This window comes from Phyllobates terribilis, unplaced genomic scaffold, assembly GCF_046119375.1.
Source record: "Phyllobates terribilis strain yellow unplaced genomic scaffold, ASM4611937v1 Scaffold_2__4_contigs__length_985480577, whole genome shotgun sequence".
NCBI lineage: Eukaryota > Metazoa > Chordata > Amphibia > Anura > Dendrobatidae > Phyllobates > Phyllobates terribilis.
The window spans coordinates 750,103,823-750,117,677 of record NW_027362762.1 but is presented as its reverse complement, the minus strand read 5'-3'; the positions used below and the strand labels follow the sequence as shown (position 1 = coordinate 750,117,677).

At 40.3% G+C, this 13,855-nt stretch overlaps 1 protein-coding gene across 4 annotated transcripts in view; it reads right to left on the bottom strand.

Annotated features, from left to right (window-relative positions):
• Window positions 1–2,887: 2,887 nt before the first annotated feature.
• Window positions 2,888–13,855, bottom strand: part of MED14 (mediator complex subunit 14) — a 50,956-nt gene continuing 39,988 nt past the window's right edge. For 2 of the 4 annotated variants that reach the window (XM_073667275.1, XM_073667278.1), the window contains 7 exons: window positions 12,057–12,239; window positions 9,029–9,264; window positions 8,676–8,855; window positions 7,288–7,395; window positions 6,158–6,283; window positions 4,572–4,761; window positions 2,888–3,646 (listed from right to left, as the gene is read on the bottom strand). In XM_073667275.1, coding sequence (XP_073523376.1) covers window positions 3,573–3,646; window positions 4,572–4,761; window positions 6,158–6,283; window positions 7,288–7,395; window positions 8,676–8,855; window positions 9,029–9,264; window positions 12,057–12,239 — 1,097 coding nt within the window. In that variant the 3' untranslated portion in view covers window positions 2,888–3,572. The remainder of the gene's footprint in view (window positions 3,647–4,571; window positions 4,762–6,157; window positions 6,284–7,287; window positions 7,396–8,675; window positions 8,856–9,028; window positions 9,265–12,056; window positions 12,240–13,855) is intronic. The other 2 variants (XM_073667276.1, XM_073667277.1) reach the window with 2 other exon arrangements.

Genomic DNA, 13,855 nt, shown 5'->3' with positions numbered 1-13,855 from the left:
CACGTGACCCGTCACATGACTCTGACGTCAGCGAAGGTCCTTCATTCAACCGCGAAGTGCGCGGGAAGCCGGCAGGACGCAGCGCGGGCCGTCAGAAGGTGAGAATATATATATTTTTTATTTTATTCTTTTTTTTTTAATGGTACCTGGGTCTGGATGAGAGTCCTCTCCTCCACACCCGGGTACCATCCGCACATTAGACCGCATGAAAAGCGCATCAACATATACAGTGATGCGGATTCCATGCGGTCTAATGCAAGTCAATGGCGGCAAAAGAGCAGCGTTTCCGCAAAATTGGCATGCTGTGGATTTTTGACCGCAGCGTTTACGCTGCGGAAAAATCCGCATCATGGGCACAGCACATGCGGATTTCCATTGGGGAACATTGCTGCCCTTCTACCATGCGTTTTTCATGCGTTTCCGCAACTGCAAAAACGCCGCGGAAACCCATGAAAAACGCATCGTGTGAACTCAGCCTTATACTGGAAACGTAGTATAAAATACTTCAAGAATCCAAGGAAATCCGAGGAACCAGAAAATTTCTCATAGGGATAAAATATAACTTTTATTCTGTCTTTAAAAGTATATGACAGTAGTTACAAAAGAGGTAGATGAGGTAGTATAAAATACTGTTAACAGGACTACTAGTTTCGACACGCTCTTAGGAGTCTTTCACATGTCAGTGTTTACAATTCGCATGGTGTCCGTTTCCACACGTACTGGAGACATTGACATATGTAGACCCATTCAAATGAATGGGTCTGTACAAGTCAGTGTGTTTTCACAAATAGTGTGAACATATGCAAAACACGCTGAAATGTCCGTCTTTTACCCGCAGCACAGGCCGCAAAATGTCCCGCACGCGTACACAAGGATGACATCCGTGTGACACGTACTGACGCCTGGGAATCAGCGGTACAGTTAGCGCTATTCCCATACGCCGGGTATGCAACGCTGCCCTCATCACTGTCCCCTGCCGGCACTGCGGTCAACGCCAGCAGGGGACAATGTTGAGAGTGGTATTCTGCTCCCGCTGTGTAATAAACCTGTAAAAATAAGAATAAAATAAAAAATGCCTTATACTCGCCTGTCCTAAGTGTCCCACGCTGTAATCCATCTGACTGCTCACACCAAGGAGCAGAGGAGAATGACTCGCTGCAGCGAGCAGGCCCCAGCTCTGTGGAGAGCTCACTGAGTGACTGAGCTCAGCACAGAGCAGGGGCCCGTTCGCTGCAACGAGTCATTCCTCGGCGTGTGCAGTTAGATGGATTACAGCGTGGGACACTTAGGGCAGGTGAGTATAAGGATTTTTAATATTATTCTTATTTTTACAGGTTTTGAACACAGTGTGAGCAGAATACTACTCTCAACAGTGTCCCTTGCTGGCGCTGATCGCAGCGTCGGCAGGCGACAATGATGAGGGCAGCGTTCAGCACCCAGCGCTTGGGAACAGCGCGTATTATACCGCTGTATCCCAGGCACCGGTGCATGCGATACTAATGCAGCACATGGCTGCCACATGTATCATACACACAGACATCTCCGGTACTGGTTTCCGGTCATGTGAAAGACCCCTTACTCATGGTCTGTCTTGTCTCCTGGTTGTCAGGAAATAAATCGATCAAAGACGTAAATTAATAGGGTGTGTTCAAGTATCATGTGATATGCCAGCAGACAGGTGTCAGCAGTAAATTAAAATAAATCCAATAGACAGAAAAAAAGAGCATATCAATCAAATCAAATGATACTTCAGCAGTTTATGTTCGAGATGCCCTCCACGGTGTGGCTTATGTACTTTTTCTATGCCCAAAAACCTGAAGCCTGTTACATCACCCTTGTGTGTTCTAGCAAAATGTTTGGATACAGCTTATGTGGAAACTGCTTTGGAAATATTGCCCAAATAATTGATAACCAACAGACAAGACAGACCATGAGCAAGACACTGTCAAAGCTAGTAGGTTCTGTTAACAGTATTATATACTACATTACCTGTATACCTGGAATTTTTAGAAAGCCTCCATTTCCGCTGGATCGTTTCTCCCTTCATTCTTGTACATGTGCAGCTGCTCTGACTGGATCCGTGTGTGGCTTCTGACAACGCCACTTCTACTGCGCCCAACTATTTGGTGAGCTGATCTACCACCGTTTTTTTTTTTTTCTCTAAAGGATAACGTTTCTCCTTGTGGAGAGAGCCAAGTTTGCATACAGAGATTTAAAGGCCATGCATTGGGAATATATAAAAATATTCCAAAGATAATAGCACAAAGTGATAATTGGCAGATTTGAAACATTTGGCCTGGTGAGAAACATTAAAACTGGCTTCCGTGGGAAGAGATTAAGTATATGATTGAATATTGAATTTGAAAGAAAGAAGACTATTAAAAAAAAAAAAAAAAGTCACAGCATTGGTGGAACTTAAAGTGAACCTGTCACGTGAAAAAATGCTATTAATCTGCAGATATTTAATCTGAAAGTTAATAGCGCTCTGACACGGTGCCGCGCCAGCACAGAGAGCCCAGCTGCTGGAAGGAAATTGACTTTATTCCTCCCGGCAGGCTCAGTCTTTCAGTCACAGGGGTGGCTTCGGTACGGCTTTAGTCATAGCTTTGTGTATAGCGAGCAATGGCTGTAACTACGCCCCGACACTGACTGCAAGTCGGTTTAATGATGAGTGAGCTGTCAGTCACTGCCAGGGGACGTGGTTACAGCCACTACTTTATATACACAGAGCGGTGACTGAAACCGCGCCGGCGCAACCCCGATGCCAGAAGGAATAAAGTTTATTTCCTCCTGGCAACGGAGCTCTAAGAGCAGGTGCCAGGCAGGTTCAGAACACTACTAACCCGCAGTTTAAGCTCATAGCTGCAGGTTAATAGCGTGTTTTTCATGGGACAAGTTTCCTTTACTGCATAACCTACCTTTTCTTTTCATGCCCACAAGAAAACACTGAAAGCAGAGCATGGATCATGGTCGCAATAGTATGTTTTTCCCATGGGTCACAACATGTTCAAACTTTTCTCTTTGCCCTAGTTTATTAAATATTGCTATTTTTGAGGCCATGTTCTTAACATGTCCAGATGCTTTTGTATTAGGATTTTAAGCGGTCATATTAAAATACAGTTTCATTATAAAGTCTGTCACAGTTTTACAGTATCCAAAGTGACAATTGTTCTTAAAAAAAAGAATCTGTCACACCAAAGAATACACATTTACAGGAAGAAGAAAAGAAAATTTGGCATTTTCATATTTCATTCGGTATAAAACAGAATATTAAACATGTTCCTGTGAGGTGAATATTAAGTTTTCATCATAACTTGAAATGAGTTATAGTAAAACACACTATACAACAACAATATACAAAAAAAAAAAAAAAAAAAGTTTTGATCAATTATATATAATTTCTGATGAAGTGCATCTTTGAAAAATATCTGCTAGCTTTTGCGTCATTTTTCATACAAACAAAAATATCAAATGGGAAGCTCTCCCTAGTCCAATCCATATTTTCATGTCAACGAAAAAAATATATATATTAAAAAAAAATAATATTAATCCATGCGACTTTTGAATAGTGTTCAAGGTCGTCCACCCGGTGGCAGTGTAAGATTAGCCATAAGATCACGCACTGCGGCAAATATCGTGCATTCCCCTGTGGACAGAGAAGGAAAAAGTGTTACCAGATTATGTGACACATTGTCGAATTAGTAGGATAGGAGCCCTGACTGGTTGTGGGATCACAGGACAGATCCTTCAGATAGACATCAAACAAAATAGGTGACACTCATATCACACAGCAGAAATCTCAGGCTAATACTTTGATTTCTGCCCCGAATGTGGAATGTCAGAGGATGTGATTACAACTTCATTGTGACAAACGCCAAAATACTTAGCAAATCCCGGACCCATGAAAAGGGCCGAAGAACTCCGAGCAGAAACACACCTAATTTTTTGGATGCAGAGGGTAACAGTAAATCCCTCTGCAAGTAGTAGAGAGACCCAAGCTTAAAAAAATGGCACTGTAATAATATCCAGATGAGATTCTACTTAGGAGGATCAGATAATGAAAAGTACTGTTTATTATATTTATCGGAAAAAAAAAAATTGCCATTTTTGCAAAGCTGTCAGGAATTGCAGCCACCTTTGTTGCCATTTTTAAATTGGAATCTCAAACTCATAGCAACCCAGGTGCTTTGCTATTAATATAACACATTGACAAAATGACAGTCGATGTAACAATGCTACCAATATGGCCGCACTGTGGTACAAGCTGCTGCCACTAGGAGGCAGACAATGAGCCAAATATGCATCATCTCCTCCTGCAATGCCTATAGCCTTTCTGCAGACACTAAACAAATCAGCTTGTACACCAGTATTAGGACAGACAGACACAGCCAGCAGAGTAAGTTCATGCAGGGAAAGATTCTGGTGCATCCATTACTTAGATGCACAGGTGCAGACTCACAGGATGTATGTAATAAGAGTTCTTTTTAAATTAAAGCAGTAGAATAAGATTTTCCATATAGCGGCATGCAGAATAGATAGATAGATATAGATCTGAATAGAATATGGCTAACCTGGACGTGGTTGATTCATCTCTGCAAACCTCTTCAGAATGTTGCTGACCATCAGAGGAGCGGCCACTGAGGAGTTCTGCTGACGAGGGATGTCCGCTTGTTGAGTTGTTCCCGACGCCATGTCATAGATGATTGGAACAATAATACTAACAGGCTCTGGTGGCACAGACGTCTTTTGGGTTAACTGGAGCTGTGAACAACAAAAAGCAACACATAATTACAATCTGTCAGTTATCAAACTAGTGGAAAATAGTCACACGTCTGTATACGGCATTTGGTATCTTGCTTCCTGACCAGGCACATTTCGTGTTTTTTTATCAATGCAATTTAAAGAGAATCTGTCAGCAGGTTTTTGCTACCTAATCTGAGAGCAGCCTGATGTAGGCAAAGAGGCCCTGAATATACAGCCAGCACCTGCCTCTAGAAGCAGCAACTGGACCTGGCTCCAATCACTGCTGTTTAACCACTTAACTACCACTGTCAATCTCTGCTGAATTTAGGTGGAGCAAACTTGGTGACGTGTCAGTTTCGGTGCCCACTGAGAGTTCCGTCAGAAACCAGCAAGGAGAAATAAAACCCCACAAAATTATATTTTCCTACTGTGAAAATAAATGAAAGAAAAAGCATATTTGGTCTTTCATGGACACAGTGATACCAATCGGCCCAAAAAAATATTTAAGTAAATAATTATATACACATATACATACACACACATACTGTACATACACATACATATAAATATAACAAGTACCAATACACACTAGTCATAAAAAAAAAGTCCACATAGATTAATCGACAGGACATATTAAATTCCCCAAAAAATAAATGGCAGGACTGCACATTGTATGGTAGAATAAATTATGTAATTCAAAACTAAGACCTAAGCTTGTTCTGCAAAAGAACAAGCCCAAATTCGACCATGTAAACGTAAAAGTAAAAATGTTATGACTGAAAAAATGAAAACTGGCTCAGATAGAAAATATAAAAGCAGAAATATTTTGAAGACCAACCTATAAAAGGGACAAACCATGGATTGTGAATCTATAATCTAACCTGGATCTCCTTAGAGATACCTCATTACTTTAGATATGTTTAGTATTTTTCAACCAATGGATAGACAGCAGTAACATTTTTTTTCAGGAGACAATATATGTAAACTCAGAATCCAGCCCTATTAGCCCAAGCGCACATAAGATAAATTCAAGTTCATCCATTACAATACATGGTTCCACTGATCAACTTACTCATCAAAATTATGTTATATGAATTGCCATTACTTGCTGAAGGTAAGAATAGTATAGATTATATACACATTACTAGTCAAAGGAGTCCCCAAAAAATTATCAGAATGAATCTGTCATTGATCCAGTAAAACCAGAAGCCAGTATGCTAGCCTGAAGGCCCCATCAATTTAAAAAGGGGCTACTGTGGCACAAATAAAAAATAAATAAATGTTACTATTACTACCTGGAGGTTACTGCACTCTTCAGGGTAAACTCAATAGATATCGGTACGGTCATAGAAATTGTATTTTTTTCTAGTGATTACTGGATCGATCTTCACCTTTACAAATTCCCAATACTTACAAAAAACAGCATTTTAGATTTAAGGACAACAGCAGGAGTCCCCGGAGGAGCAATCGGCGGAGCACTTGGAGGGATAGTCAAACAGAACTGCACATTCCACTTCAGTTGCGTTGCTTGATCTGGAAACTGTTTTACAGAGGAGTTAGTGTCCACAGAACAATTTTCAAAAATAAAAAAAATAACAAATCATGTGCTAACACACCACAGAAATTTTATGTAAGAAAAGAATGTGCCACTTTCCATTAGTAAGTGAAGGCCGTGAATAGTCACCCCGGGAAACCTCTAACTCCCCTAGTACTGACAGCAGTGTGGAGTGAGCACCGTCAGCACCCAACTAACCCTAACATGCCACAGTGATTAGTGACCGCAGAACGTAGAGAGTTTGACAGAGGGAGACTGGCTATTAGCAACCGGAGTCCCCTTGTAGGAGTTCAAGTCCCCTTGTTTAAAGGGAACCTGCCATGTAAAATAATGCTAATAACCAGCATAGATGGGGTTATTCTGCAGGTTAATAGCGATCTGAGACTGAGTGGCACTGGCTCGGAGAGTCCCTTTAAAAGAAAAAAAAAAGAAAACTATTAAATACTATTTAATAAAAAAAAAAGTTAATATATAAAGTTGTTCAATGCAATAAGAAACAAAGACACTAGTGATAAAAATAAAAAAATAAAAATCTGACATCATTGCATCCTTAAAGACAACTACAGTAAAACTATATTATTATTTATCTCGCACGGTGGGCACTGCAAAAGGGGAAAAATAAAAAATTTGAAAAACTATGCCAGGATCGCCATTTTTGTTTATGATGGAAAAGTGTTTTGTATCTCGAAATGGTACCAATAAATCTATAGATCACATTGCAAGATACAAACCCTCACATTGCTCTGAAAACAAAAAATGAAAAGGTTATAAGTTGTTGTTTTTTTTTTTTTAAATGTTTTAAGTCATTCCACTTTACAAAACATACTACAGCTTACCAAAACTGCAACAGAAGACACAGCCTGTGAACTAGGATGGCACCATTTCTATAATCCCCTTCATGATTAGGTACCAATTAAGAGAATAGTCTATTTTTATAAAAGATACCAAATCTGCCATAATGTATTGTGTGAGTGCCCATGGATTCTTACCAGCTCGAGCTTCATTATGTGGACACAGTCTCGGAGTATGTGCGTCGGTGCACCTAATAACTTTGTAAAAGCTATTAGTGTGTTCGCTTTGAATGGTGGACCTGCAACCTAAAACAGTAAAAACAGATTTTATTAGGTTTCATTACAAAATTAAATCCATAACACGATAAGTGAAAACATTTTATCTGGACGAGCTTGAAACAGGAAAAAGAAAAAAGGAGAAAAAGTTGCATTTTCAGGTGCTACTATGCAGCTGGACAGCCTAGTGTAAAAGCATAGGCCACAAAATAACAGCGCTGTATAGTTACATTACTGTAAGATAATTTAGGGATCAACACAGGACCCAAAAGTAGAGGAATTAAAAGTAGAGCCTCAGCAGTGCTATAGTTCTTAAAGGGGATATACAGCACTAAGATATAGATGAGCTATTCTTAGTATAGGTCATCAATATAAAATCTGTTGGGTGTTCAACACCTACACAGTCACCAATCAGCTGTTACCGCTCTGGCAGCAGCTGGATGTAAACTGTGTAGACTGGAAAATCACAGCTCCCTACTCTCTGTAGTGGCTGTTCTTGGGTACTGCAGCTCAACACTTTATTAAAAGGAAGGGGAGATGAGTTGCAATATCTGAGAACAGTGCATGGAGCTGTGGCTCTGTGTGCTCCCGGTAGCTGCTGGACCTGGTAACAGCTGGTCAATGGGGGTGCCGAAACCTGATCAAGATCATATTCATGTCCCAGCCAATGAATAGATCATCAATATCTTAGCACTGGACACTTTTGTCATAGGAAAAGATGACAAAGCAAATAATATGCAAACATGTAATGAAAATGCTCAGGCTCTAAAGTTGTGAAAAGCTCAAAGATATGACACAGCTTTCAGCTGTAGATTATTCAGACCATAGTAGCAGAAAACTCAACTCCCAGAGATGGAGCCCACAAACATGGTGAGCAGTATGCAATCTGATGGCAAAGGTCAGCTAAAAAGCCCTTCTATTCTGCAGGCTACGTCTGAGAAGTTTGTGGAGATGGGCCTCCGGAGTGGTTTTACTGCACAGGGTGTTAAACCAATCTAGGTATAACGTTTTTTAGTAACCAAACAAGGCCACTTTATTTTCAAAATTTTAAAACAAAACAATTTCAGCCTGTTGCATGTCTCAAAGAAAGGGCATCCGCTCCTTAGATGATTAGCATGTGCCAAGCACAGCATAAAATCGATTAATCATATAGCTTCAGGCAAACTGATGAGTGCCATGTTTTTTGGTATCAGTATGGATAGAGGTATTTCAAAGGAATTAATCTCTCTGACAAGATACAAGTCAGGTCAGATTTGGTCTACACAAACCTTGCGGAGAAACCATTACTTTGGAGAATACTATAAACATACCCTGGTCTCAAAGAACTTCTCCAGGACCTGTAGTTCCTCTGGCTTCCACTGTCCGGCATTTTCAGGTGTCACTTTCAGTTGCAGAGTCTGGTTCGTGGTTGGGTTAAGAGCCACACGACACTTTAGAACTTCTGTCTTGAACATAATAACTCCTGGCTCATTGGAGTTTATGAGCTGCAGCTGAAAAGGATGAAATACATGTCGTAAGTACACAAACATGTACCTGCTGACATTTTTTCAACATGAAGGAATTACTCCATTTTATACTTTATTCTAAATAATAAAAGTTTTCAGCATTCTATCAGACCTTAATGAATAACGATAGGACCAGATATATATGAGTGCATACGTACAGTTTCTTGTTGGATTATCCTTTGAAGATGCCGCCTCATGTTTACAGAGCCGAGAAACCTTTCAAGAGGAGAACACAGGTAGCTTCCTGCCAAGGCTGGTGCTAACCCAGGCGTTGGAGATGGTAGTAGAAGTACGTGCAAGGCACTGTGCGTGAGGATCGTAGGGATAGATGCAGCCCAAGGACGTTGAGGTAGCTTGCGAGGAGGAGGCATATTCGTCGGCAAAGTTTGGGAACCTAGAAAGAAATAGGAAAAAAATACCATTTTGCAACTTTTTGTTTAGTTTAAATTGCGGGCAGAATTTGGGGTTCGTTAATATTTATGATTATATGATTTCATGGTCATTGTATAAAAGCTCAATACAAGAAAAGGAGACATGAGTAAGCAGAAAGATAAGATAACCTGCCCAGTATCATGTGCTGAAACCAGTTTATATGTCAAAAATGAAAGAGGAAACCGCCGCAACCGCCGAGTTTTCCCAGGTGAAACCGCTTTGCCGTCGTTCTTTAACTCTATACTAGCAAGTATTCGATTTAAATCATTTTTATATTTTGATCAGATTTTTATTGACCAGATAATACCAAATGTGTGCACTTTTTTTTTATTTTTTTAAATGAGGAAAGTCCAATTTTTGTGTGTTATTTTTTTTTACCGTCTCCATAAAGAACATAAACCTGCTATCATCTCATCGCCAATACTATATGCCGCAATATATCTCTATGGCAGCAAATAGCTAAAAAAAAAAATCACTGTCTACTATGAATGCCAGCCATAGGCTGATCTAAATAAGAGCCCTGTCATGGCAAGCACGGTGATCTACAAAAGACACCCGGCTGTCATGGCAAGCACCAATGGGCGCTTTGAACGTTGCACCCCTTGGGGCGCGCAATGTAAATGTTAACAGCAGCGGACAGAGGTTAGCTCCACCAGCAGCTGCTAGAGGCAGGTGATGGATGAATAAAACAGCCATCATATGCTGGGAATGGTACAGGTGAATCTCCAGAGCCCATTCCATAGGGGGAATATGTCATCAGGAAATGACCTATTGTATAAATCAGGTTATTATGTTGAATGTATTTATTTTAAATGTGAGAATTTTTTAATAGATAAAAAACAAACAGAAATCCTAACCACTAAGCCTAGGGAGACCCCCATACACATTATACTAAAGTCAGCCAAACAAGGTTTGACAGTCTAATGTGTACAGGGGCCTCCCATCTCTCCCCGACAGATGATGATGGTGGAGGGAAGCATTCGGCCTAATGAATTTCATCAGCAAATCCTTTTGTTCTCCTTGGAGATAAGCCACTGCCAGAAAAGTTTAGCAGTGGCTCTTTCATAGAGAATTCAAGAGTGTTCAGCTGAGCCGAACAGTCCTGTGTATGGGCAGTCGGATGAGACAGCTGTTGGCCAACATCTAATGTATATGGTGCCATAATGCTAGAATAATACATCCTGTTCTATACAGGAAGTATTGTGATCACAGACAGGGTTACAATGAAAGGTGACAGTTCTGTATACAGATAACATGGGATCCACCATTCATAATAGGTGAAGGTCATAGCTCACCTGCTCCCCCTCCCTTCACAATAACTTTTGTCAAAAAATCTCTCCTGTAGAAAATCAATGACTCAGAGTCAGTCTATTGCAGCCTATGTCCATATGGCTGCTGAAAAGAAAGGGAAGTTTAAGCCTACTATTATACTTCGTTGCCAGTGTAAAAATGGCAAGATTACTAAAAAAAAAATAAAACTAAAAATAACCCTTTAAGGACTTGGACACTTTTTTCTACTTTTGTTATTTTTACTCTTGATGGAAGAGCCTTAACTTTATTTTTCATCAACATTGCTGTATGGGGGCTGTTTTTTTTGTAGGAGGAGATGTAGTTTTGAATGACTATTAACAAATAATATATTATAGTTTCTATTGATACCATTTTGTGGTGCTTTTCTTTTATTTTTTTGTGTGAAGTTTGGCAACCAAAAAATGGCAATTTTTTTTGTGTGCAGTTTAAGTGCTTTTATATTTCGATAGATTAAACTTATTCAGACATGAAAATAAAAAAATTAAAAAACATATTTAGTCATTTATTTTTGAAGAGATTAAAATACGGTGATTTAAACATTTGTCTTATTTATTATTAAACTTTTTTTTTTTTCTTAGATTTTTTAGTTCCCCCTAAGGGACTTGAACTTGTGATTGGTTTTACTGTATACAATCTAAACTCAGTATTGAAGTATATGGTGAAATTGAGGTTCTATAAAGTTCAGTCTGTGGATGAGCTTGACAGGACGACTAAGATGGCAGCAAGGGACCTTCAGCAGGCCCCAAATGCCAAGGTAATCATTAGCTCCCAATGATCGCGTTGCAGGTGGCTGATGGGAAGTAGTGCGTGCATTTAAATGGTTAAACTGAAGTTATAGTCAGATGTAGGCTATATAACAGCTGGCATGTGCCGCATATGAAGCGGGCTCTGCTCCCCACCTGGCTTTATGTAGCCCATAGTGACCCATGATGAAACATGTATGTCATAGGTCGATATGGGGTTAATATAGTGAGAACACTTTTCATTTTAAAAAGAATTACATTTAACATAAAAACCTGATTTCAAACAACAGGCCATTTTCTGATGGCACATTCCCTATAAAACATAGCACAGGCATTACACGGCACTGTTGCCCACAGTGAATGTGTTCTATGGTCAACTGAACGGGTAGAACATGATGCAGCAGCATGGCGGCGGTAGGTTAACACAGCTAACTGTACTGTGTTTTTGCATTTATTTTACATGATAGGATGGGCTGAAATGATTTTAATTATTGTAGAATTTCGATTACATTTGGGATTTCTCTGGACATGTTATGGTGTAGTGTATGCATTACTGGTCAGCTGTTAATGCCCTAACATCGACTGGCAAACCAAGATGTAAAGCAAATATGCAATCCTGACAATTGTGCTGTAGAAAAATCTCTAGTAGAGCGACAAACTAGAATCACTAAATGAGAGCATGATTGGAACCACAACATACTTGTTCCAGCTCGAGGGGAGTGAGACACATCGGGGACAGGAGAGTGAAGAGATGGATTTGCTGGTGAAATTCCAGGCATGCGAGCAGCTGGAGAAGGACCAGGCACTTGAGGAGACCCTGGCCAATTCCCTGCACGTTGGCTGGGTGACATCATGGTGTACGGAGAGCTAGGGTCTAATGTACCTGTGCAGGTTGCAAAATGAGATTTTGTCACATTACCTCCTCTTCTACTTTCCATATGTAGGGATATTAGAGTGATAAAACAGGAATTTGGGAAAACAATATAAGTCTTCAGATTCATTATCAATAAATATAACAACTAAGTCTATTAGAAGTTTCCTTGATAAGTAAAGTCTTTCACAACGATGTTGAAGATAGAAAGATCAAAGTAGATGCCACGAGGAGGAAAAAAAGGAAATTCTAGACCATTACTGCAGCATGTATGACACTAAAGTACACCTGAGCACTGGCTATTGAGTTCCTTGGGTAAAAGGTGTCCACAAATTTCATACATAATCATATTAGAACATTGATCAGTCAAATTTATTTTAAAGTGTTATTTATTTCAGGGAGCCGTGCATATGCAAAAAGTGTTCACGTGCAAAACAGAGGCTTACGGAGTGACTGACTACTGCAGAAGGGGAGAAGATCCTGCCCACAAGAGCTTACAATCTACAGGGGAAGGAGAAGGTAGGTAATGGTAGAAACTGCTCATATGGCAGTAGCTCTTGAGGACTGGAGATTACAATTGGTGAGGAATCAAGAGATTAAAGTTAGAGATGTATGAAGAGGACAGGTGATAGACAGCATTCTTAGTCAGAAATAAAATTAAGACTATATTCTCTGTACAATGTAGAATTGAGCAATAAGATTTGTAGGACCTTGGTCCAAAGGCCATGTTGGTAGTCTGTAGCCGTTGAACCAGGGCCCTTCCAGCCTCCTATCTGCCAGCATCTCCTACACCTTTGGATTACTAGGCTCAGCATGGAGTCATTACTGTGGTGTGACACAGACGCAGCACCAGGTTTATCAATCATAAAAGATGACAAGGATGCCAGGACCTAGGAGGTTCACAGGGCTGTGGTCTGGTGGTGACCGGCTACTGTCAACTCCACTGGACCAGGGTCTTTTTGTTCAATTCTTGTAGCTAGTGGAAGATTTGGGAAAGTGGAGGGGTAGTGAAGGATTAAAGTGAATCTGTCAGAAAGTTTTTCTATATAATCTGAGAGCAGCATAATATAGGGCAAGAAAGCCTGATTCCAAGGATGTGTCACTTACTGGACTGCTAGGTGCAGTTTTGATAGAGTCCCTGTTTTGTCTGATGTAGATGTAGCAGATCTAAGACTTCTGGGCTGTGTATAACCCGGCTACACTCCTGACTGGCAGCTTCCTGTCTACACTGTGAATTGTCAGCAAGCGGTTAATCAGTGGTGGGGGCAGGGTTACACAGATTAGCCTGACTGGTGTGCATGTGAGACCTAGTCAGGCAGGGAATCTCCTGCTGAAATACAGATTGTATTAAAACTGTAACACAGCCTTATAAGTGATATATCCCTGTAGGCTCTCGAGCCCTATATTATGCTGCTCTCCAATCTGATAGCAAAAACGGATTCCCTCTAGCTGAGCAGCAGGGTTCAGGGTAGGTTTAAGGGATGCAATAGTGTTAGATGGGCAGACACTGGACACAGAAAAATCATGCAGTAGGAGATGAGGACATGCAAAAGTGTTTTTTGTACTCAAACATTAGAAAGGAGTACATTCGAGAAATGCTTTTAAATTAAAGCTGGCAGGAGGATCCC